The sequence below is a fragment of the Schistocerca serialis genome, chromosome 2 (genome assembly GCF_023864345.2).
Source record: "Schistocerca serialis cubense isolate TAMUIC-IGC-003099 chromosome 2, iqSchSeri2.2, whole genome shotgun sequence".
Lineage (NCBI taxonomy): Eukaryota > Metazoa > Arthropoda > Insecta > Orthoptera > Acrididae > Schistocerca > Schistocerca serialis.
In genome coordinates, this window is record NC_064639.1 from 966698765 (window position 1) to 966723954 (window position 25190).

The window sequence follows — 25190 nt, forward strand, 5'->3', positions numbered from 1 at the left end:
TGCTTCACATTTTGGAAAAGCTTCCAATGTTTCAAATCAATGTTATAATAGTCTAACAAACTTACATGTATGTATGAAAAAATAAGTCAAGAACCGATTTTACTTCCCCCAACAGGTTAATAACTGAAGTGTAATTCACATTTTTGCTTTTATACAGTTTGACTGCAAGAAATGCACTATGCATGTCATAAGGGTGGATGAGCTATACTGCCTCCTTTCCCCTCCCCCTCTTGCCATTTTTCCACAACACTACAATTCAGTGAAGTCATTAACAGAGGACCTATTTTGTTCCCATGTAATATATTATAAAATTACTGACTGAAGTGAGCATGTTAAGTTCAGTATAATGTTTGTGATGGTCTGGGTGACACTCGATACGTAATTAAAAAATTGTGTGAAGCCTGGTGCCAATTCCTAGTGTGTCCTTATTTGGGTACAACACGAAGGGAGCTGGTAACAATATCCTAATTCTGGACAAGACAGGGTATATAATCATTAAAAACAATACACCACTGGGGAAAGGAAATATATGGAACTTATTACTTAAAATTCCAGGGTGCACCCACTGATTGGCTCTTGAACTGGAAATACATACTGTACATCTTCTCAAAAGCTTCAGTTTGGCAACATTTGCTGCACTTATAACTGCTGATTTTGGTGCTGAAACCATCAGAAAATTAGCTTATCACACATACTTCCATTGTTTGATGTCATATGGGATAATTTTCTTGGGGAGTTCCACACAGACACAAGGTATTCATTGCACAGAAACAGAGTTGAAGAGGTCATATCTGGTGTCCATCCCCAAAATTCAGATAGGCAACTGTTTGAAAAATTAAGCTTACTAACAAAAGCCTCACAATACATTCACCCTCTTATGAAGGTGGTTGTGAAAATCAGGCATTATTTGAAAATAATATTACTGATTTGTGCCAAAACCTTTATCAATATCTGCCCCTCTAGCATAACATATTTGGCCCATTACCTGGTAACTGTGGTTCAGGCGTATCACTAGGGGGCAGTGACACAGTGCTTAGCGAGGATAAAGGAGTCTGGTTGAGGGTCCACTGCATTACTGTGATTTGTGGGTGACATTTTACTGACTGCTCTGTGTAACACCTGAGTGATTGGCTTGGCTTCAGCAGTGCAGCCCAATTGGAGTACTGAAGCAAAAGTGTAGACCATTAACAGGCCGGCTACTCTGTCGGAAGCGGCTGTTTGCTTCCTGCTTAGTAAGCAGAAGGTCATGGGTTGGAGTCCAAATCCTTGAATTCGCTGTCTTGCGTAGTGGTCAGGAGGCTTGTGGTGGTCGTAATTTCATACAGGAACAATGTGGAAACTATGGTGGATACCTGCTTTACAGCCATCACGTGACGCGGAGTTGAATTTTGGGAAATATCTGTGCTCTGCCACAAGGTTCCACCATCCCCGTTACTGAGACAACTGCGCTGTAATATGGTGTGGTCCCGACCTGTGTGGGCACAGTGCTAATATTCTGTTCTTTTAATAAGCAAATGTGTTACTGCTTGCTAAATTTTTATAAAGTTCTGTCACACGTATGGCAGAGGTTTACCTTGTCAGTACACATGCAGTAGGCTGGTGAGCCTGACACTATTTGTGTTTACATTGTATATAAAGTTACACGAGGACAATGGCACTGACAGAAGTACTGCACACATTTATTATTACTTCGGCATTGACTGATATTTATATTTTGATTCTCGTGACCTCTCACACTGGTGGCTGTTTGGTTACTGCTCCTTGGTGTATTAATAATTTTTTGTTTTGTTGACTGAAGACTTAATATTTTATATGCTTTGTGTATTTTAAATTCTGGTTTGATTCTGTGTGCTCCTTGAAGTAGTATTTTAGGGCTTAAAGACTTCTGGTGTCTACAGGCAGCCTCTTACTGTCTATGGGCCTTGACATTGTAAATTACCTGAAATCTTAGAAAATAGCCCAATGGAAGACCTTGTTTCCTGAAGGTTTCCATTCAAGAGCTGCTTGCTATGTTTTGGTGACTCATTTGAAATTTAGTTGGCCACCTAAGGCAGATAGTTAAATTATGATGCTCTTTGTTTAGGTAATTTAAGTTGACGCTGTCACGGCTGGTTGCCAAATGCTTTTTGTTTAAATTTTTCTTATCTTGGTTGCCAACTAAGGCGAGCTACTAACTGTAATTGTTTTAAAATTGTATTCAAATACACTGGTTGTTGTGAAGGTACTTTGTTATTTATTGTGTTTCTTTATTCTATTGGCTTTTACAGCAGCTAATAGTTACAATTGTTTTTCATGTTTTATTGCTTGTGCCCTCATTATTCCGAGTGTTTATGAGAGTGCAAAAGTGAATAGGGTGTAAACTGCCTTACAAAAGCGTCCTCCTGGAACATTAGGACAGCTAAAGCTGTCTGTTGTTTTTGATGTTTTAAACCAATTGAAACATTGTCAATTTATTTGATCCAGCACCTTACTACTCACCCACCAAGCTCACAACTATTTCACTCCCACCAAGCTCCCTACTATTTCACTCCCCGTAGAGTGTGGTTATGCTACAGTGGCAACAATTGTTTTGCCTAAGTATACTGCTTGTATCAATATTATGGAAAGGAAACTTGCTACTAACCATATAGCAGAGATGCTGAGTCGCAGATAGGCACAACAAAAGGACTGTCACAAATAAGGTTTCGGCCAGAAAGGCCTTCATCAAAAAGGCCCTTTAATGAAGGCCGTACTGGCTGAAAGCTTGCTTGTGACAGTCCTTTCGTTGTGCCTATCTGCAACTCAGCATCTCCACTATATGGTGAGTAGCAACTTTGCTTTTCATAGTATTGTTACATTCCACCCTGGATTTTCCATTGTTTGATTTATGCTGCATGTATTTTTGGTTTCACATTGTTCTAAAGGTGAAGTAGGCCATGGGCTGGGTAAGTGTGCTGGGGATTTCATATCCAAAACAAAAACCAGCTTCAATTCTAGCTCACAATATGGGACTTGCCAGTGGAGAAGGGAGCGTGGTGGTGGTGGTGGTGTGTTGGGGCTTTTGGGCGCTCAACATCGAGGTCATCAGCGCCCCGACACACATTTAAAAGAAACAAATGTGGACAGACCTAAGAAAACTAAAGCACACACTCAAACAAAGCAGGAAAAGAAGGAAAATGCTACCTAAGAAAGTAAAACCTAAGGAAAGGGAAAACATAGCAACAAGAATGCCACTGAAATTGTCACTGGCGGGCTACTTACATAGAATATGGGCGAGCTTGTCACACAGTGAGCAAATTAAAATCCTCTCCCTAAAATCTTTGTAAAAACATTTGACATGGCACAGAACTTTAAAACTTTAACCACATTCGTCCTAGTGTTGCCTAAAAGAGTTGGCAGGTCTGCTGGCAAGTCAGCTGCGGCCCGCTGGTCAGAAAATAAAACGCAATCCAAGAGAACGTGGCGCACAGTGACCTGGACGCCGCAAGCACCACACATTGGAGGGTCTTCTCGCCGGAGCAGGAAGCCATGTGTCATAGGGCTGTGGCCTATTCGAAGCCGAGTGAGGAGAACCTCGTCCCGTCGACGGGGCTGGAAGGAAGTACACCACACACGCGTTGTGGGCTTGACTATACGGAGCTTATTGTCAGTCACTTCCAGCCACTCATCCTCCCACCGACACATGACTCGTGAGCTCAACAGCGAGGTGAGTGCGTGCAAGGGGATAGCACACTGAGATACGTGTGGATCGAGACACGCCTCCTTGGCTGCGAGATCTGCCCTTTCATTCCCAGCAATGCCGACATGCCCCGGAACCCAGCAGAAAGTTACAACCTTCCTCAGTTGCTGTAGTCGGAGGAGGGCATCCTGGATGGTCTGGACAATTTTGTCTGCCGGATACAAACGTTGCAATGAGTGAAGGGCACTGAGTGAATCGGAACAGACAAGAAATTTAGGAGAGGAAGAATGTCTCATGTGCTCCAGTGCCCGCAAGATCGCAAACAATTCTGCATCAAAGACAGTAAAAGTCTGAGGCAGTCGGACCTTGAGGACACGATATGGAAAAACAACTGAGCAACCAACAGAATCCCCTTGTTTCGACCCATCCGTAAAAACAGCTACATAGTCGTGGTGCTCAGATAAAATGGCAGAAAATGCTGCATTAAAAACGGTGGCAGGAGTGCAATCTCTCTTGTACTGCAATAAATCTAAAATCACTCCGGGCCTCTTCAGTAACCAGGGTGGCAGGCGGTTAAAACCTTGGATTTGGGGTTGTACAGACTCCACACCGAGGGACTCTAGTACACGTTGCACACGGATCCCAAACGGCAACGTAGCCCGGGGACGGCGGGAAAAAAGGCGGTCCAGAGGTGGATGGGCAACAAGATGGTGAGCAGGCGATCTGGGAGCTGCAAGAAACTTACAAGCCTGGAGCACCAGCAGGAGCTGTCGGCGGATGGTAAGTGGCGGTTCGCCAGACTCAGCACAGAGGCTGGGTACGGAACTGGTCCGATAAGCACCCGTGGCCAGTCGGATCCCAGCATGGTGAACAGCGTCAAGGATCCGCAAATAAGATGGCCTCGCTGACCCATATACTGTGCACCCATAGTCCAGCCGTGAACGCACAAAAGCTCCATAAAACTGTAGGAGACGCGCCCTGTCCGCGCCCCTAGACCTGTGGCTGAGGCACTTGAGGATGTTCAGTGCCTTCAGCGTTCTGGCTTTCAAGTCACGTAGGTGTGGCAGCCATGACAACCTGGACTCAAAAATTAGGCCCAGAAACCGCACTGTGTCTCTAAAATGTAGTACAGTATCCCCCATATGCAAGGCAGGCAAAGTAGAAAGATGACGAGAATGATTAAAATGAACACAAACAAACTTTTCGGCAGAAAACCGAAAACCCGTCTTTGCAGCCCCCTCCTCTAACCGCCGCACTGTTAGCTGCAACTGACGGCTCACGGTTGCAACACTGGAGGAGGAACAGAAAACAGCAAAGTCGTCCACAAATAAGGAGCACTGTACTGGACTCCTCACTGTAGACGTTATACTGTTGATGGCTATGGCAAAGAGGGTAACGCTTAAAACACTGCCCTGGGGGACACCGTTCTCTTGCTCAAAGCGATCAGACAGTGTGTTACCAACGCGGGTCCGAAAAAACCGCTGAGACAGGAAAGACGGAATGAAAATGGGGAGGCGGCCACGAAAGCCCCATTGATACATTTGTGCAAGAATACAGTGTCTCCAAGTAGTATCATATGCCTTACTGATATCAAAGAAGATACCGATACAGTGATGCTGACGGAGAAAAGCCTGCTGAATAGCTGCCTCTAGGAGGGTCAGGTTGTCGACCGTGGACCGAAATTTTCGGAATCCACACTGAAAGCGGCTAAGGAGCTGTCTGGTCTCTAACAGCCAGACAAGACGCTGGTTAACCATCCGTTCCATGGTCTTTCCGACACAGCTTGTCAAGGCGATACTACGATAACTACCGGGACATGTGCGGTCCTTTCCTGGTTTGAGGAGAGGGATGAGAATTGCCTCCCTCCACGAGGTGGGGAACACTCCTGTCTGCCATATGAGATTAAAACATTCGAGGAGGATTTCCTTTGACGCCGCTGGCAGATGTCGAAGCATGGAGTACCGGATGCGGTCGTAACCTGGTGCAGTGTCAGAAGTCTCAGTAAGTGCCGAGTCAAGTTCCCACACGGAGAAAGGGGAATTGTAGGCCTCAGAACTGTTCGACCGAAAGTCCAAGGTCGCTCTTTCGACAGTCGCACGGTAGCGACGAAACGCTGGATCCTGATTTGCAGTGGCAGTACTTTGTGCAAAATGCTCTGCCAGTGTCTGAGCAATGGCTCTGGGTATCGTTTGGAGGCATCCCTGGTTGAGGACTGCTGCTATTGGTAAACGGCTATGTTTACCGGAAATCCTCCGGATGGCTTCCCATACTCTTGTGGAACAAGTGGAACGGTTGATGGAGTCCAGGAACTCCTGCCATGACCTTTTCTTGCTCTCTTTAATGACACGCCGTGCCCTGGCTCTCGCGATTCGAAAGGCGGTAAGATTGACCGCTGTTGGGCGGCATTTAAATTGGCGAAGAGCCGCACGCCTGTCCCGGATGGCTGAACGGCACTCTTCTGTCCACCAAGGCACAAGGCGCCGCTTAGGAGTGCCAGAAGTCTGTGGTATGGACAGGTCAGCAGCATGATGGACCACAAGCGTGATGTGATCCACCCATTCTTGTACGTTATTGTGGCGGTCAAAGACAGCCAACCGAGTGAACAGTGGCCAGTTAGCCCTGCCAATCATCCACGATGGTGGCCGCGGCTCCAGCAATACACCATCCAGGAGATGAATGCGGATAGGGAAGTGATCGCTGGAATGAAGGTCGTCAATGACCTCCCAGTGAGCAGAGTCGGTGAGGGTTGGAGAGCAGAAAGATAGGTCAATGGCTGAGAATGACCCTGTAGCAGTAGAGAAATGAGTCGGAGTACCTGTGTTGAGGATGCACAACACTTGAGATGTTAGGAGGCTCTCCAAAATTCGACCTCGAGTGCAAAGAGAAGTGGAGCCCCACAGGACATGATGGGCATTGAAGTCTCCCAGGAGAAAAAATGGGCGGGGGAGTTGGTCGATAAGATCTGTGAGAGCGTCTAAGGTCATTGCATCCAGAGGGGGTAAATAAAGGGAGCAAACGGTAAGCCTCCGAGGTGAATAAATTTCAACTGCAACTACGTGCAGGTCAGTATCCAGGGGGAGAGCAGAGGAGTGGTGGTCATTATTGACAAACACAGCGACTCCGCCTTTGGCCCTTTCTCCAGTCAGGTCATCTTTGCGATATGACGTATAGCCCCTTAGTACAGGAGCATCAGATGGTTTTAAATGCGTTTCCTGTAAACACAAGCACAGGGGGCGTTGCCGTGCTAGGAGGTTCAGTTCCTCCACATGTGCCCGGAATCCATTCATGTTCCACTGTATAATGGGAGCCATCTATCAGGGTGGGAGTATCTTCATTCTCACTTTCTGTTGGGGAGGAGAGCCCACAACAGGTGGAGGCTCAGTTTTGGGGCGAGATGATTGCCCCAGTCTGACATCAACCTCCATCGCCGCAGAAGAGGAGTCGAGAGAGACGTCAGAGGGAATGACATCCACATCAGGAGACTGTATAACTGCAGTCTCCTTTAGTGGGCGAGTCTTCACCTTTGTCTTTGGCTTCGATGTTCTGGCCTGAGGTGGCATTGGAGCCAAAACCTCAGAAGCAGTAGGGGGTGTAGCAGTGCTGGGTGGTGCACAAGACTGGACCCGGGAAGGGGCAGGAAGTTCCATGATGTCAGCTACCACGGCCTGGTCAGAAGGCCGGGGGGGGAGCAGCAGGCTTCACAGGAACGGCAGCAGCACACGTACATTGACAAGCGCAGGTGCTAGTGCTGACAGTAGCAAGCTCCGTTTGTGTAGTGGCATCGGTTTTCAAGACTGGTTGTTTGAGAACGGAAGAAAAGGAAGCAGCGAACATGGGCGGCTGCATGGACTTGTAGATTTTCTTCGCCTCACCATACGGGATGCGTTTTGTAGTTTTTAGTTCCTGGATCTTCCGTTCCTCAAGGAAAACTCTGCATTCCCTACTCCACACAGGGTGATCCCCAGAGCAGTTGACACACTTGGGAGGAGAGGAGCAACCAACTCCCTCATGGCCGGCTTTACCACAATTCCCGCAAGTGGCTTCCCCTCTACAGCCGAGAGTAGTGTGTCCAAAGTGTTGGCATTTAAAACACCGCATGGGGTTGGGGTAATAAGGCCGTACACTGAGACGTAGGAAACCTGCCTTCACATGCTCTGGCAATTTGGTGCTGTTAAATGTAAGGATAAATGAGTCGGTCTTTGTGAGAGCACCATCCACCCATTTCATAATGTGTTGCACGTCGACAATTCCTTCCCGGGACCATTCAGCCTTCAGTTCGTCTTGGGGAATGTCAACGAGATCTCTGCAAGTCACTACACCCTTGCTGTAGTTCAAGGTGTTGTGAAATTCAGTCTCTATCGCAAACTCCCCAAGAAATTGTGCCTTCTGAAGGTTCTGGACTTGCTGGAAGCTAGATGTTTCAACCAACAAGGTGCCATTTCGCAAGCGCTTTACAGATTTTAATGTGCCAGCAATACCTTCTAAGCCCTTCTGTATATAAAATGGCGAAACTTTTTCAAAACTCCCATCTTTTCTTTTAATTATGAAAAACACATTCTGCGAAGCAGCATGCGTTCTGTTACTACTACCTGAATCAGGAGGACTGGCTACACGAGCCCTCTTGTTGGATTGGGTGTTAGAACCCACCAGCGGTCCACCCTTTCCGCTGGCAGGAGAAGAATAAAAGTTCGAGGGTTCCATCTCGGTCCCACGAGCAGCTAGGGAACTAGAAGTCCACCTAGACAGAGCCCCGCGTGCCTAGGTAAGCCTTATACAACTGGGGCGCGGCAGGTGCCCCAGAGGTTGCCCGCTTGCGACTGTTCCACCCCAACAGCCATGCATCTTATAGGCGCGCAGCACACTGTAAGATTGAGGGGTTTTTATAGAGGTTTACCTTCCTCGCAATCCAGGCAGTCAAGCCAAGATTACCATTCCCCGCAGCACACAACGTTCCACCGCCGCGCCATGCGGTGGTCGCTGAAGCATGTCCGGGGGTTACGGTGACAGGAGACTGGCGGCGCTGACCAGTCCCCAGCTCAGGACCCCGGGGCCGCCAAGCCCGTACTCAGCAAATGAATGCTGAGCCCCAGGGGGGAGGGGGGGGGGGAAGGGGGGGGGGAAGGGAGCATGGTTGAGTTAAGTCTACTACTGCATGGTGCACTGAACCACTGCCTGAACACAGGTCTTTAGCATCCAAGCACATCTGTATCATTTAAGTAAGCACATTGTGTATAGTGAATGCTTATGCCAAGTAGACTCGCTGCATTGAAAAACTGCAGGGAAAAATTAGTCAGTTACAGCCTGACACTAGTTTGCTGAGTTGGGAAGATAGTGCAGGGGGAGGGGGTGGGGTGGGGTGGGGTGGGGTGGGGTGGGGTGTGAGGGTGAAGGTTCCCTTCACAGGCAGGCTACTTATGAGCATGGGAGTGAGGGATCGGTAGGAACTATGAAGGAAGGTGGACATTATTTAAAAAACTGCCTAACCAGCTTTGGTTAATAGTGCACTGAATTGATAAACTGACAATAGTCATGAGTGATTATATTTTAGAGCTATCATGGTTGATAGCTTGTTTGCAGAATGAAGATGAGGCTTTGCAAGTTGCCGACTCCATCATCTTTTGATTATCTATCCCTTAACTTTGGGAAAATTAAGCAGAATTATTACAGATGCTTTTTACAAAGGGGAGTAGTAGTCAAGTGGGTTTTGCAGAAGCTTGCTAGAGGGAAATTTGTTGAGTACTATTGAGAATGTGCTGGCCAGCTGATATTTTTACTGACATCCAAGGCCACAGGGAGCCAATTGTGATATATTGAGGAAATTAAGGTCGCGACGTCGGCCTTTTACTTTCATATACCAGAAGTAGAGGCAATCAATAATGTTGTGGATGGTATGCCTCTATAGGACCAGCCTCATATACTTTTGGCTAATAAACCTGAAATGTTGCTGACTTTACAAACTGGTGGCAATAATCCAAAATGTGCATTTTAGTGATGAAAAGTGTGATGGTAGTCAGTATAAGTCATAGCTGCTTGTAAGAGGCAATGCCCCATTTCTCAAGTGCATTGAAGCTGAGGGCAACTGATAATATGACATGTTGTTGATGCAGTCAGTCAGTCAGTCAGTCAGTCGCAAATGTCTCCAGTGTGATGGGACTGGGTGAAGTGGAGCTGATGCCATGAAGATGGCAGCCCACAGTACGAGCATATGGCGACTGCTTAAGGCCTGTAATGGAGTGAAAGCAGTTTCTATATCTAGTTCAACCTTTTTCTTGTGCTACTTTGAATAACGATTCCATTTCAGATTTGCTGGACCCATGTAGTAATATATCCCTGCCTTATTACCTGTGGTGTAACAGGCTCCTTCAAATCTGTAAATTACCTCCTCTGAAAATGATACACATGCAGTGTTGGACCATTAATGTGGAGTTGTTGCCTGTCTTCGGGAAAATTTTTATTGATATAAGGATTTTTTTTTTTTTTTTTTGGAAAATATGTGGTGTATTTTAAGATTACGTTAGTATGAAATTCATGTTCAGACGTCAAGGTGGTAAGAAATATGAGTTATGAAATCACAACTACCCTCAAAGAGTGTGTAATGTTAAAGAGGGTCTATCTTTGATGTGGCTCATTTGTGCAAAGAGCAGGCTCAGGTGTTAATGGAAGTATTAGAGGAGTTTCCCGATGTGCTTACCAATTCTGCTGAGAGCAAGTACTCAGTTTATGAGTTGAAGGCATTGGATGTCCTATTCGGGCTGGAAAAATTTAAATCTTACCTGGAGCATGAACCATTTTGACTGAAACAGATAACCAGGCCGTGACCTGTGTTTTGGCTAGGGCCCCATATGACTGGAAGGGTTACTAAATGGGCAATAAGGATTTTGGCTTTTCAATTCGAAGTGAGGCACATCAACGGTGAGGATAACTGAACAGCTGATGCCCTTAGCCCCATGTTCTACCACAAACCTCAAGTTGCAGAACACCCACACGGTACTGAAGAGCAGGAGTGTGTTTCCGCAGTCCTAGAGAAGATTCCAGGACTATTCAGAAACCTGAGAGAAAAACAGGATGCAGATGTCCAGTAAACGGCCATTAAACAACAAATAAGGTACAGTAAGGAGGTGCCATGGTACTCACTCAACAAGGGCATGCTCTATTATGGCACGCACTGTGATAGAAATGCAAGATATGTCACCCAAGGTTGTTTTGTTGATTGTTCTCCCTGGCTGCACTCAAGTAACTCCAACAGCACCCGGGTTACAGCTATTTTCGGTATTTTAACCGGATAGATAAAAAAATCTACTCACCAAATGGTGGCAGAACACACACATAAAAGATGGTTGTAATTGGCAAGCTTTCAGAGCCAAAGGCTCTTTCTTCAGGCAGAAAGGTTGAAGGGGAAGGAAGAAGGGTGAAGGAAAAGGACTGGAGAGGTCTAGGAAAGGGGTAGATTGTGAAAAGCCACCCAGAACAACGAGTCAGGGAGACTTAACGCATGGGATGAGAAGGGAAGACTGATTGTTGGGGACAGCATCGGACAAGATTTGGAAACCTGAGAGCTTGAAGGTGGAAGACTGGGTAATATGCAGACAGAGATTACTGCTTAAACATCATGAATGAGTTAATAAGAGTGAAAAGCTAAGTGCATTGTACGTAAAAGAGGTGGGAGGGGGGTGAAAAATAGATGGGTAAGACAACAAAAGATGTAGAAAACTAAAACTGAGTGAAGCAAAGAGTAGTTACAGTGAAGAAATGCTGAGACAGAAGAAATTAATATAAATTAAGGGCAGGTGGGTGGTGAGAACGAAGGACATGTTGTGGCGCTGGTTCCCACCTGCAGAGTTCTGAGAAACTGGTGTCTGGGGTAAGAATCCACATGTCACGTGTGGTGAAACAGGTGCCAAGGTCACGTCTGTCATTTTATAGAGGATGCTCTGCAACAGGATATTGCGAGTTACCAGTACACACACTCTACCTATGCCCATTCATCCTAATTTATAATTTGGTGGTAGTCATGCTGATGTAGAAGGCTGTACAGTGTTTACATAACAGCTGGTACATGACGTGTATCATTTCACAGGTGGCTCTCCCTTTGATAGTATATGTTTTGCTAGTTACAGGGCTGCTATAGGTGGTGGTAGGAGGATGCATAGGGCAAGTCTTGTAGCAGGGATGATCATGGGAATAACAGCCATAGGGTAGGGAGATGGGTGCAGGAGCATAGGGTCTGACAAGAATATTGTGGAGATTGGGAGGGTGATGGAAAAATGTTCTAGGTGTGGTGCGCAAAAATTCAGACAGAAAGGATCTCATTTCGAGGCGTGATTTTAGGAAGTCATGGCCCTGTTGAAGCTGCTGATTAACACACTCCAGACCAGGATAATACTAAGTCACCAGTGGTGTGTTCCGAAGTTGTTTTTTGGAGGGATCAGCAGTACCAGGATTGGATGTGATGGCCCAGGAAATCTGGTTTCTAACTAGGCTGGTGGGGTAATTACATGCAGTGAAGGCTGAGGTGAGAATGGTGGTGTATTGCTGTAAAGAGTCTGCATCTGAAAAAATATGTTTGCTTTGGATGCCAAGGCTGTATGGAAGGGAATGTTTGACACGGAAAAGATGGCAACTGTCAAAATGTAAGTACTGTTGTTTGTTTGTGGGTTTAATGTGGATGGAAGTGTGTAGCTGGCCTTCAGTGAGGACAAACTCAACATCAAGGAAAGTGTCATGAGATTCGGAACAGGACCATGAGAAATTTAATTGGGAGAAGGTATTCATAGACTCCAGGAATTTTAACAGGTCAGCCTCCCCATGAGTGCATATGGTACATATGTCATCAATGTATCCTTTTCTTTCACCCCTCTTCCTTCCCCTTCAACCCTTCTGCCTGAAGAAGGAGCCACTGACTCCGAAAGCGCACCAATTACAACATCTTATGTGTGTGTTCTGGTGCCACTTGGTAAGCAGATTTTTTACCTATCCAATTAAATTATTTTGTTAATAATTAATTGGTTTCAATGTTATATTTTCAGTATTTGGAGCACCTAAGGTGTTGGTGAGCAACAATACTCTAGGCTTCTCGAGAATTTAGGAAACTCTGCTTCAACAGAGGTACATATCACATGACTACTAGTCCCTATTATCCACAACCAGGATTTCTGAAACAAGTTATCCAAAACTTGAAATCTGCCAGAATCATCTTCCACACCCCGTCTCAGGCCAAGTGAAATCAATCAGTTGGCTTAAATTTGTGCTTAATACCACTGTGGATGAAACTCGCAGAATCACTCCTGCCAAGTTATTCGCATTCTCTGTTCATTCAGCTCTATCTAACATGTGGTCAATCAATGACCTCCTCTCTGGGGGACAGCAATCTGAAGGGTATTAGGAAAAATTGGGAGGTGACCAGAAATAAAATTTGTCTTGCACACTGGAGGGAGGCATCCTGGTACAACATGGCCAGGTGCCTGGTCTTGTTGCAGATTGATGATGTCGTTCTTGTGAAAAATGTCTGGTACCAGCATACAGGTAGTCAGAAGGTGACTGTCAAAATGTTGGCTCATTTTGTGGGGCAGTACGATGCAGTCAGGATGATCTCCCAAGTTAGCTTCCTGGTCCACCACCACGCCCCCATGAAACAGATTACAGCAGGCTTAAATCAGCTTAAAGCTACGTCTGGTAACCAGCTTTGAGATGTGCAAGAGCTGTTATCAATACCTGTTGCTGTGTCATAATGTCTTTGGCCCATTGCCTGGTAACTGCTGGTCAGGTATCTCGTTAGAGGACAGCTAGGTAGTGCTTCATAAGGATAAAGGCTCACACATGAGCTATGGCAACAGGGTTGGTTGAGCATCCACTGAGGAACTGCGACTTGTGGGCGACATGTTGCTGATGGCACCACGTAATGTCTGAAGGACTGGCTTTGGCATGTGAGTCCACTTGGAGCATTGAGGCAACATGTAAATTGTTAAGAGGGCAGCCACACTGAAGTCACTACTTGCTTGCTGCTTGGACACAATAACTGGGAATGGAAGATTAGAAAATCCCTGTGTTCTGCCATAAGGTTCTGCCATCCTGGTCACTGAGACACCTGTGGGATGGCGACCTGTGGGATTAAAGGGACCAGACTGCAACGGTCATCGGTCCCTTGTTCCAAAACTTAAAAACTACCACACAGAGTAAAAAAAAAAAAAAAAAAAAAAAAAAAAACACAAACAGATAATAGAGACAACAGACAACACAGGACAAGAAAAACTCAGACAAAGAACAGACATAACAAATTAAAATCACACGGAGTGTGGCGGTGGTTGGCCGACCATAGAATAAAAAGGAAAAGCCAACCACCGAGAACACATTAAAAACTCAGTTTAAAACCGTAGGCCAAAGGCCAGAATCAACACAAAACAATAAAATAAAACAAACACTCAAATTAAATGATAAAAACCCCCTGCCTGAATAAAATGTAAAACTAAGCCAGCCATAGCAGGGTCATCAGTTAAAAGGGCAGGGAGCGTATCGGGCAGCGCAAATGTCTGCCTGACCACAGCTAAAAGGGGCCAGGCCAACAAAATGTGGGCCACTGTGAAAGCCACCCCGCAGCGACACACAGGAGGGTCCTCCCTACACAGTAAGTAACTGTGTGTCAGCCAAGAGTGGCCAATGCGGAGCTGACAAAGGACGACTGAGTCCCTGCGGTTGGCTCGCATGGATGACTGCCACACAGTCGTCGTCTCCTTAATGGCACGGAGTTTATTGGGCGTGATCCGAGCGCGCCATTCAGCGTCCCAAAGCGCAAAAACTTTTCGGCGGAGGACTGCTCGCAAATCAGCCTCTGGGAGGCCAATGTCCATAGATGGTTTACTGATGGCCTCTTTCGCCAGGCGGTGAACACATTCATTGCCCGGGATACCGACATGACCGGGGGTCCACACAAAGACCACAGAGCGGCCGCAAAGGGCAAGAGTATGCATGGACTCCTGGATAGCCATCACCAGACGAGAACGAGGGAAGCACTGGTCCAGAGCTCGTAAACCGCTCAGGGAATCGCTACAGATCACGGAGGACTCACCTGAGCAGGAGCGGATATACTCTAGGGCACGAAAGATGGCGACCAGCTCGGCAGTGTAAACGCTGCAGCCAGCCGGCAATGAACGTTGTTCGGAATGGTCCCCTAGAGTAAGCGCATAACCGACACGACCAGCAACCATCGAGTCGTCAGTGTACGCAATGCCAGAGCCCTGATACATTGTCTGTTTAAGCTGCCGAATATGAGGCAGCCAAGTCAGCTGGGCATCAAAAACTACACCAAAAAACCTGTGGGTCTCCACCACGGCAAGGAGTTCGTAGGCATGATAAAGCCGTGGCTCAGGATGGACCGTTCGGCGCCGGCAGAAATGCTTAACGCGGGTCTTGGCAGCCGAAAACTGAAAACCATGCGCTACAGCCCAAGACTGCGCCTTGCGGATAGCACCCTGTAGCTGACATTCAACAGCTGCAATGCCAATAGAGCTGTAGTAAAGGCAGAAGTCGTCACCATACAGGGAATTCCCACCGCTGCAGCGAGACCGTTTATTGTAATTAAAAACAGGCAGACACTGAGGACAGATCCCTGTGGTACCCCGTTCTCCTGGACTCGGGAGGAACTATGAGAGGCCGCGACTTGCACGCGGAAGGTACGATACGATAGAAAATTTCGGATAAAGATCGGCAGAGGGCCCCGAAGACCCCATCCATGAAGCGTAGAAAGTATGTGAAGACGCCATGTCGTATCGTACGCCTTCCGTATGTCGAAAAAGACAGCGACCAGGTGCTGACGGCGGGCAAAGACAGTACGGATGGCCAACTCCAGGCTCACCAGATTGTCAGCGGCGGAGCGGCCTTTACGGAACCCATCCTGAGACGGAGCCAGAAGGCCCCGAGACTCCAGTACCCAATTCAAGCGCCGGCTCACCATCCGTTCGAGAAGCTTGCAAAGAACGTTGGTGAGGCTAATGGGGCGGTAGCTGTCCACCTCCAAAGGGCTCTTGCCCGTTTTCGAAACGGGGATGACAATACTTTCCCGCCATTACGACGGAAACTCACCCTCGACCCAGAGAGGGTTGTAAAGGTCGAGGAGGCGTCGCTTGCAGTCCACTGAAAGGTGTTTCAGCATCTGACAGTGGATGCAATCGGGTCCAGGAGCGGTATCAGGGCAAGCGGCAAGGGTGCTGTGAAATTCCCACTCACTGAATGGAGCATTGTAGGATTCAGAAGTGTTTGTGCGAAAAGAAAGGCTCCGATGTTCCATCCGCTCTTTAATAGAGCGGAAGGCCAGTGGGTAATTGGAAGAAGCGGAACTAAGAGCAAAATGCTCTGCCAAGCTGTTGGCAATTTTGTTGGAGTCTGTACAAACTGCTCCATTCAGTGAGAGGGCAGGGACGCTGACAGGGGTCCGATAGCCATAGAGGCGTCGGATCTTGGCCCAGACCTGCGATGGAGAGACATGGAGGCCAATGGTGGACACATCCGCCAAAGCAAGCAGGAGTGCTGGAAGCAGTATAAGGCGGCGGGCCCGTGCATGCAGCCGTTTGAAGGTGATGAGGTGATCAATGCAGGGATGTCGCTTGTGACGCTGTAGCACCCGCCGGCGATCTTTAATCGCCTCAGCGATCTCAAGCGACCACCAAGGCACAGTCCGCCGTCGAAGGGACCCAGAAGAACTGGAAATGGCAGATTCTGCGGCAGTAATGATGCTGGTGGTGACTGAGTGAACCACCGCATCAATGTCGCCACTAGAGAGAGGCTCAATAGCGGCAATGGAGGAGAACAAGTCCCGGTCAGCCTTATTCATAGCCTATCTGCTGGGGCGCCCAGAAGAGTGATGCCGTGGCAGTGACAGAAAGATTGGAAAATGGTCACTACCACACAGGTCGTCATGCACACTCCATTGGACAGACGGGAAGAGGCTAGGGCTACAGATCGATGGGTCAATGGTGGAGTATGTGCCATGCGCCACACTGAAGTGTGTGGAGGCACCATCATTTAAAATTGAGAGATCGAGCTGCACCAATAAATGCTCAACAGTGGCACCCCGACCTGTTGCCACTGACCCACCCCACAGACAGTTATGGGCGTTAAAGTCGCCCAGTAACAAGAAAGGTGGCGGCAATTGGGCTATCAGTGCAGCCAGAACATGCAGCGTGACATCACCATCCGGTGGAAGGTAAAGACTGCAGACAGTAACAGCCTGTGGTGTCAACACCCGAACAGCGACAGCCTCTAAAGCTGTATGTAGAGGGACAGACTCGCTGTGAAGAGAGTTAAGAACATATATGCAGACGCCACCAGACACCCGTTCATAAGCTGCCCGGTTCTTATAATAACCCCGATAGCCTTGGAGGGCGGGGGTTCACATTGCTGGAAACCAGGTTTGCTGAAGTGCAATGCAGAAGAAAGGGTGAAGGCTGATAAGGTGGCGGAGCTCAGCTAGATGGTGGAAGAAACCGCTGCAGTTCTGCTGGAGGATGGTATTGTCCATGTCTGAGAAAGGCGTGACGGGACTGGGAAGGCAGATTACGCCGCTGGGTCACCTGCTGCCTCCGAATGAGCACCTGTGCTAGTGCTTTCCATGGCGTCTGAGGGACCGGCAAGATCGAGGTCCTCAGCGGACGCCAGAATCTCCACCTCATCCTCAGACGCAGTGCTTGTAGGAAGAGGTGGGATGGGTGCCACCACAATGTCGTTAGCCTTGGGGACTTTCTTCTTCTTCTGTTTCTCTCGCTGTGCCTTCGGTGGTTCAGGCTTGGAGGGCTTCACTGGGTCAGTCTCAGGGACGGATGATGACCGTGAGGCCCTACGACCAGGGACTGGTGGTTGTTTCAGCCACTTGCGGGTGTCCACTTTTCCACTGGTCGGAATTTGTGAAGGTAGGTCCCCGATGGTTGGGAGGGCGTTGCTCCTGAAGAAGATGGAGCAGGAGCAACAGGGAGTGAAGTGCCCCCCACAACCAAAGGGGCCGGTGGATTCTGACAGATCTTAGAGCCAACGATAAGTGACAATGGGAGAACCGTTGTTGCAGCAGTGGCGTAGGTCGACGTCATTGCCACAGGATGGAGCCGCTCATACTTCCGTTTAGCCTCGGTGTAGGTCAGGCGGTCCAGGGTCTTATATTCCATTATCTTTCATTCCTTCTGGAATATCCTACAGTCCGGCGAGCAGGGGGAATGGTGTTCTTCGCAGTTAACACAGATGGGAGGCGGAGCACATGGAGTATTGGTATGCGAAGGACGTCCACAATCTCGACATGTGATGCCGGAAGTACAGCGAGATGACATGTGCCCGAACTTCCAGCATTTAAAACACCGCATCGGAGGAGGGATATATGGCTTCACATCACAGCGGTAAACCATCACCTTGACCTTTTCGGGTAAAACATCACCTTCGAAGGCCAAGATGAAGGCACCGGTGGATACCTGATTATCCCTCGGACCCCCATGGACGCGCCGGACGAAGTGAACACCTCGTCGTTCTAGATTGGCGCGTAGTTCATCGTCGGACTGCAGAAGACGATCCCTGTGGGATGTAATACCCTGGACCATGTTTAAACTCTTATGGGGAGTGATGGTGACGAAAACATCCCCCAACCTGTCGCAAGTGAGCAACCTCTGTGACTGGGCAGAGGATGCTGTTTTGATGGGAACTGACCCAGAGCGCATTTTGAACAAGCCCTCCACCTCCCCAACCTTGTCCTCTAAATGCTCCACAAAAAACTGGGGCTTGGTTGACATAAATGATTCCCCATCTACTCGTGTACACACGAGGTACCGGGGTGAATAATCTCCACTGCCTTCTTTGGACAAACATTCCTCCCATGGAGTGGCCAGGGTGGGAAATGATCTCTTATCAAATTTCTTTCCATTGAGGTTAGACCTCTATCGCTTAGAGACTGCTGGTGGAGGCCCACCAGCGAGAGATGATGTACCACGCTTCATTGCAGGCCATCCGCCCTGTGCCACCCAGCCGCAGCGAAGACCACCTGGCAGGATGGCCTTTGCCGGGAGTCCTGATGCCCCAAAGGGATAGGCATCTACTCCTCGGCATACGTGAGGAGGTAGCAGCTCAGGCATCAGCAGTGTGATTCCTGTGTAGTCAGGGGGCTACCACCAAGAGGGTACATGACTATCCCACCACAATGGACTAGCTACCGTGCTGGATGTCGGGTGTCGAAATATCCATGTACATCACGAGGGCAAAGATGGAAGTGCACAATGGAGGGAAGGGATGCTATCCGGAACACACTATAGCGGATGTGGCCGGAAGCTCGATGTAAGTCCAACTCCATGAAAATATCAGGTGTGCCAGATCTTAGGGCAAGATGGATTTAATATGCACCACGTAAGGTGTCCTTCCCCAAATGGCATGCACTAATGGAAAAATTTGGAAATAGAGTGGTCAAACCCCTCAGGGGACCATCACATTAAAGGTCGAAACAGTTGAGACTCCTTTTAGTCGCCTCTTACGACAGGCAGGAATACCGCGGGCCTATTCTTACCCCCGAACCCGCAGGGGGCGGTCACTGAGACACAATGCGCTGCTGTATTGTGCGGTTCTGACCTATATGGGTGAACTGGTAATGCTCTGTTCTTTAATAAGCAATTGTGTTACTTCTTAGTTCTGTCTCACATTTGTCGGTGGGTTGCCTTGGCAGTATACTTACAATAAGCTGGCTAGCGGATACTGTCAATATGTAAGCTATTTTATTTGTATGTCAGGCCAGTGGCACTGACAGAGGTATTTATCATGTTCATTATTAGCTGGATTTCAACTTGTTCCATGATACTTCAGCATTAACTGGTGTTTGTATTTTGATTCTTGTGACCTCTCACACTTGTGGCTGTTTGATGCTTTCTTCTTAGCATATTCTTTATTTTTTATTTTACTGTCTGAAGACTAAATTTTAAATTCAGGTTTAATTTTGTGTAGCGAAAGCTTAAAGACTTTTTGAGTGTTCTGTTCAGGCAGCCTCTTAATGTTTATGGAATCTGTGTAAGGAATCTAAAAATGTTAAAATATAGCCCAATGCAGGGCGTTATTTCCTAAAGGCTTTATTCAAGAGCGGCTTGCTAAGTTTTGGTAGCTCATTTGAAATGCCGTTGGCCACCTGAGACAGATATTTAAATTCTGATGTTCATTCAGGTAATTTAATGTGACTACTGTCACAGCTGTTTGCCATATACTACTTTTTTTTTATTTTATAAATTTTGCTTACCTTGGTTGCTAACTAAGGTGAGCTACTAATTGTTACCATTTTAAAATTGTATTTAAACACATTAGTCACTGCGAAGGTTTTTAGTTAATTACTGTGTTTTTTATTCTATTGTGTTTTAAGCCTACCGTGATAGTTACAACAGGTATTCATATTTTATTTCTTGTGCACTCACTGTTCTGAGTGTTTACCAGAGCAGAAAAGTTGACAGGGTGTAAACTGCTTTTCTAAGGTGTCTGAATGGATCATTAAAGAGCACTAAAACTTCTTTTTGTTTATATGTTCGATCTTATTGTTAAATTAAAGTAACTGAAACTGTTTCAATTTATTTGATATAGCACTTTATCACACACCAACCTAGCTCCCTACCATTTAAAACAGCATCAATAAATATAATATCAGGAACACAAATGCCACCCCTATCACAACTTAAACTTATTCTTGTACAGAAAGGAACACAGTACACAGCCATGAAAAATGTTTACCAACCCCCTCCACAATTAAAAGTGCTGGCAGATAATGAAAGTATTAGAAAATCAAATATTTTGCTTGACAACTCCATCTACTGCATATATGAATTTCTGAGCAGATAGGATGTACGTGGTTGGTAAATCAGTTATGTAAATTACTATTATGTAGCCACGTGTATTTTCACAGAGCAAATATATCTTATTTGTGAACATTTCAACAGGTTCCACATCATGAATATGATCCACGGGCCATGCAAAAGAAACAAATTGAGGAATGAATCACTGCCAACTGTGTATGGACTGATCTACTACAAGGGAAGACAAAGAAACAGGGTGATAATTTAGCAATAACTGGAGAACCAAGGACTTTTATGGATGATCAGTTGCAGCTTACTGTGATGCTTTCAGCAAGATGGAATGAGTGAGATTATTAGACACAATGTCAATAATAGAGTATGTGGAAGCAGAATCAGTTAATGGAAAAATACAATTTAATGGCAGTTGCTTTTTTGCTTGCACCAAAATATTTACAGTTCAATTCCAATCTTACTTCAGTATTTCATTGTGGCTCTCAAAGAGTCGTCTGGAAGTTGCAAGTAGTAAGGCAACAGTAAGATCAGCCACTGCATCAGTGAGAACATCTGGAGTATACCCAATTTTGATGCCACGCTTCTTGACTTCATGTACATCAATATGATCGTACCCTACAGACATTGTACCAATAACTTTTAAGTCTGGCCCTGTAAATAAAGAAGCATTGCAATTAATAGAGAACACAAGTTTATTTTTTAATGTTGAATAGAATATTCTATGGTTAAACAACTGTGATTAAATCCTCCTACTAGATAAAACTGTGAAGACTAATGCAACTTTCTTGGCAGGACAGCACTGCCACAATAAAATAACTTAATTTTCCAGAAAAATTTGCTGCTTAATATCAATATTTTCCAGAATACGCTATCCTTTCAACATTTTCCTGTTCATGGATATCTGTCATATTTTATTGCTAAAAACATTACAAATTAAAACATAACACCTGCATTGAAGAGGTTCCATGTTTTCCCAATTCAGCAGCAGATTCTGCTGCTATAGCTGGAGTCACGAACGCCGGGTCGAGTTAAGGTTTGTTCTGTGCACTTATGTCGCATGACGTTCTCTAACAGCCAATGAGCATTCAGTAGTGTTATGTGCAATATCAGCATTATACTCGATCGTAGCGAGTTATTTAATGAATTTTTATTCCATTTGTTGCGAGTTGTCATGGCTGATGGCGTTGCTAGCATAAAATCCTACACCAGCAAGTGAAAGACATAACTTGCGAGATACACATTTTCATTAGGCGCAAAGCACGTGTATGCGCATACCCCAATTTTTGTTTGGAACCAGCAACAATGCAATCCCCCTCATTGTCTTAACCTGGGTGAACCGCCATCATTCATGGGCTGGACTATAGACGCATCACATGTAGCGGACGAGGCTTGCAAGTATCTATATCTACATCTATACTCTGCATACCACTCTGAATTGCATAGAGAACAGTAAGAATAATAGTTGGTGATCATCCTCGGTCATAATGTAGGTACCTCTTCAAGGAGTTAGGCATTCTAACTGTATTGCACAACACATATTACCACTAATGAAATTCATCACAAATAATCCATCACAATTTGAGAAGAATGGAGATGCCCGTACCCATGACACTAGAGGGGAAAAAAACCTTTATTACTCGTTATTAAACCTGTCATTGGCCTAGGCAACAACAATTTTTGACCATTTGCCCAATAACATAAAATTGTCAAAAGGCAGCAAAGAAAGTTTTAAATGTAACCCAAAGTCATTCTTCTTCTTTTCCATGGACCAGTTTCCATCTGAAAACTGGTAGGGGGAGAAAAAAAAGAAAGTTCCTTGGTACATCCCATTGTAACAGTTAACAGGGCTTTTTCGCATGCCATTTGTGTGAAATTAATGATTGCTTAAGCACCTCTGCACATGCTGTAATTAGTCTAAACTTGCAATCTTGCTTCGCAACTCCTATGGAAACAGTACAGAGCAGATTATAGTATATTCCTACATTTATCACTTAAAACTGGTTCCAGAAACTACCTAAATAGGATTTCACAGGATAATTTGCACCATTCTTCAAGTTTGTACCAATTCAGTTCTTTCAGGATCTTCATGACACTCTACCATGCATCAAATAAACCAATTTGTGGTGCTTTTCTTTGTATCCATTCAATATCCTGTTAGTCCTATTTGGTACAAGTCCCATGCATTTGAGCAATATTCTATGATGGGCCACAACAAATGTTCTGTATGCCATCTTATTTGCAGACTGACTGCATTTCCCAAGTATTCCACCAATAAACTGCAGCCTGCCACCTCCTTTATCCACTAATGAGCCTGTGTGATCATTCCATTTCACAACCCTACAAATTTTTACACTCAAGTATTCATACACATTGACAGATTCCAGCATTGACACATGAATATTGTCATCATAGGATACCATATTTTTTTCATTTTTTGAAGTGCAATGTTTTACATTTCGGAACACCTAAAGCCAATTGCTAATCTTTGCACCACTCTGAAATCTTATCAAGATATGACTGAATATTTGTGCAGCTTTTCTCACAGAGTACTTCATTACAGATAACTGTCATCTGTGAAACATTTGAGATTACTATTAACATTGTTTGCAACATGAACAGCAAAGGTCCCAACACATTTCCCTGGGACACACCTGAAGTTGCTTCTACATCTGTCAATGACTGCATCTAAGATGAGATGCTCTGTTCTCCCCACCAAGAATTCCTCAATCGAGTCATAAATCTCAATTGATAACCCATATGAATGTACATTTGATTATAAGTGTTTGTGTGGTACTGAGTCAAATGCCTTTTGGAAGTCAAGAAACACGCATCTATCTGACTCCCTTGATCCATTGCTTTCAGAATGTTATGTGAGAAACGCCCAAGTTGGTTTTCAAACTATCAATGTTTTCAGAAGCTGTGCTGGTTGGCATGGAGGAGGTCATTCTGTTAAAGATACTTTATGACATTTGAGTTCCGAATATGTTCTAAGATTCTGTAACAAATATATGTCAAGTATATTGGACAGTAGATTTTTGTATATGAATGGGACCTGTTCTTTCTACAACCAATGGGCACAGTTTCTTGTTCGAAGGATCTCCGTTACATCATGGTCAGAGATGGTACTAATACAGCCACAAATCTGGTACAAAATCTGACAGTGATTCCATCAGGCATTAAAGCTGCGTTCAATTTAAACCACTCCAGCTGTTTCTCAAGGCCACTGTCACTAATATGTATTTCACTCATCTTTGCTGTGGTACACGAATTTAACTGGGGCATTGTTTCTGGGTTTTTCTTTGTGAAGGAACCCTTTAAAACAGAGTTAAGTATTTCTGCTTTCACTTTGCTACCCTCAATTACATGAGTGTCTGGACACTAACACTGGTACTACTAACAGTCTTTACATACAACCAGAATTTCTTCATTTTAGACTTATTATGTAGTAATCTCTGTTTGTTTAGAAGTTTCCTTACAGCGGCAGTATAGCATGGAAAGTCCTTTCCATCATGAACTGTTCTGCTTTGTACATACCTATCCAGTGCTTGGTCAACTATTATTTAAAACTCGAGCCACAGTTTCCCTATACACTCCCGTCTGAGCTAAGAGTTTCAAGTTCATCATTGCTGCCTCTTTATCTAGTTTACTGAACATATAAATCTTCTTATTTGTTTTAGTTGCTCTCTGCACTTTGGTAAACATTGTTGCTAGAACTACCTCATGGTTACTGATACTAGTTTCAATGTAAACATCCTTAAAGGTGTCAGGTCTACTTGTTGCCATTAGATCCAATATATTTACATCATGAGAGGGATTCTGAACTATCTGTTCCAGGTGGTTTTCAGAGATGGTCTTCAATAATGATTCGCAGGATGTCTTGTCACACCCACCACTAACAAAACTGTAAGAACCCTAACTGATTATTGTATGATTGAAGTCTTCTCTGATGATTACAGTATGATAGGGGAACTTCTATTTATACAGGATGAGTCACCTAACATTACCGCTGGATATATTTCGTAAACCACATCAAATACTGACGAATCAATTCCACAGACCGAACGTGAGGCGAGGGGCTAGTGTAATTGCTTAATACAAACCATAAAAAAATGCACGGAAGTATGTTTTTTAACACAAACCTACATTTTTTTTAAAATGGAACCACATTAGTTTTGTTAGCACATCTGAACATATAAACAAATATGTAATCAGTGCCATTTGTTGCATTGTAAAATGTTAATTACATCCGGAGATATTGTAACCTAAAGTTGATGCTTGAGTACCACTCCTCCGCTGTTCGATCGTGTGTATCTGAGAGCACCGAATTATGTAGGGATCCAAAGGGAATGGTGATGGACCTTAGGTACAGAAGAGACTGGAACAGCACATTACGTCCACATGCTAACACCTTTTTATTGGTCATTTTCACTGACGCACATGTACATTACCATGAGGTTTGAGGTACACGTACACACGTGGTTTCCGTTTTCAATTACGGAGTGGAATAGAGTGTGTCCCGACATGTCAGGCCAATAGATGTTCAATGTGGTAGCCATCGTTTGATGCACACAATTGCAATCTCTGGCATAATGAATGTGGTACACGCTGCAGTACATCTGGTGTAATGTCGCCGCAGGCTGCCACAATACATTGTTTCATATCCTCTGGGGTTGTAGGCACATCATGGTACAAATTCTCCTTTAACGTACCCCACAGAAAGAAGTCCAGAGGTGTAA

General features: G+C 45.5%; 1 protein-coding gene across 6 annotated transcripts in view; it reads right to left on the reverse strand.

Annotated features, from left to right (window-relative positions):
- Window positions 1–25190, reverse strand: part of LOC126458360 (glyoxylate reductase/hydroxypyruvate reductase) — a 92477-nt gene that overhangs the window by 49041 nt on the left and 18246 nt on the right. For all 6 annotated transcript variants that reach the window (XR_007585620.1, XR_007585622.1, XR_007585619.1 and 3 more), the window contains one exon: window positions 20916–21105. Coding sequence is in view for 1 of the 6 variants with exons in the window: in XM_050095330.1 (XP_049951287.1) it covers window positions 20916–21105 (190 nt within the window). In the remaining 5 variants the exon portion in view is untranslated. The remainder of the gene's footprint in view (window positions 1–20915; window positions 21106–25190) is intronic.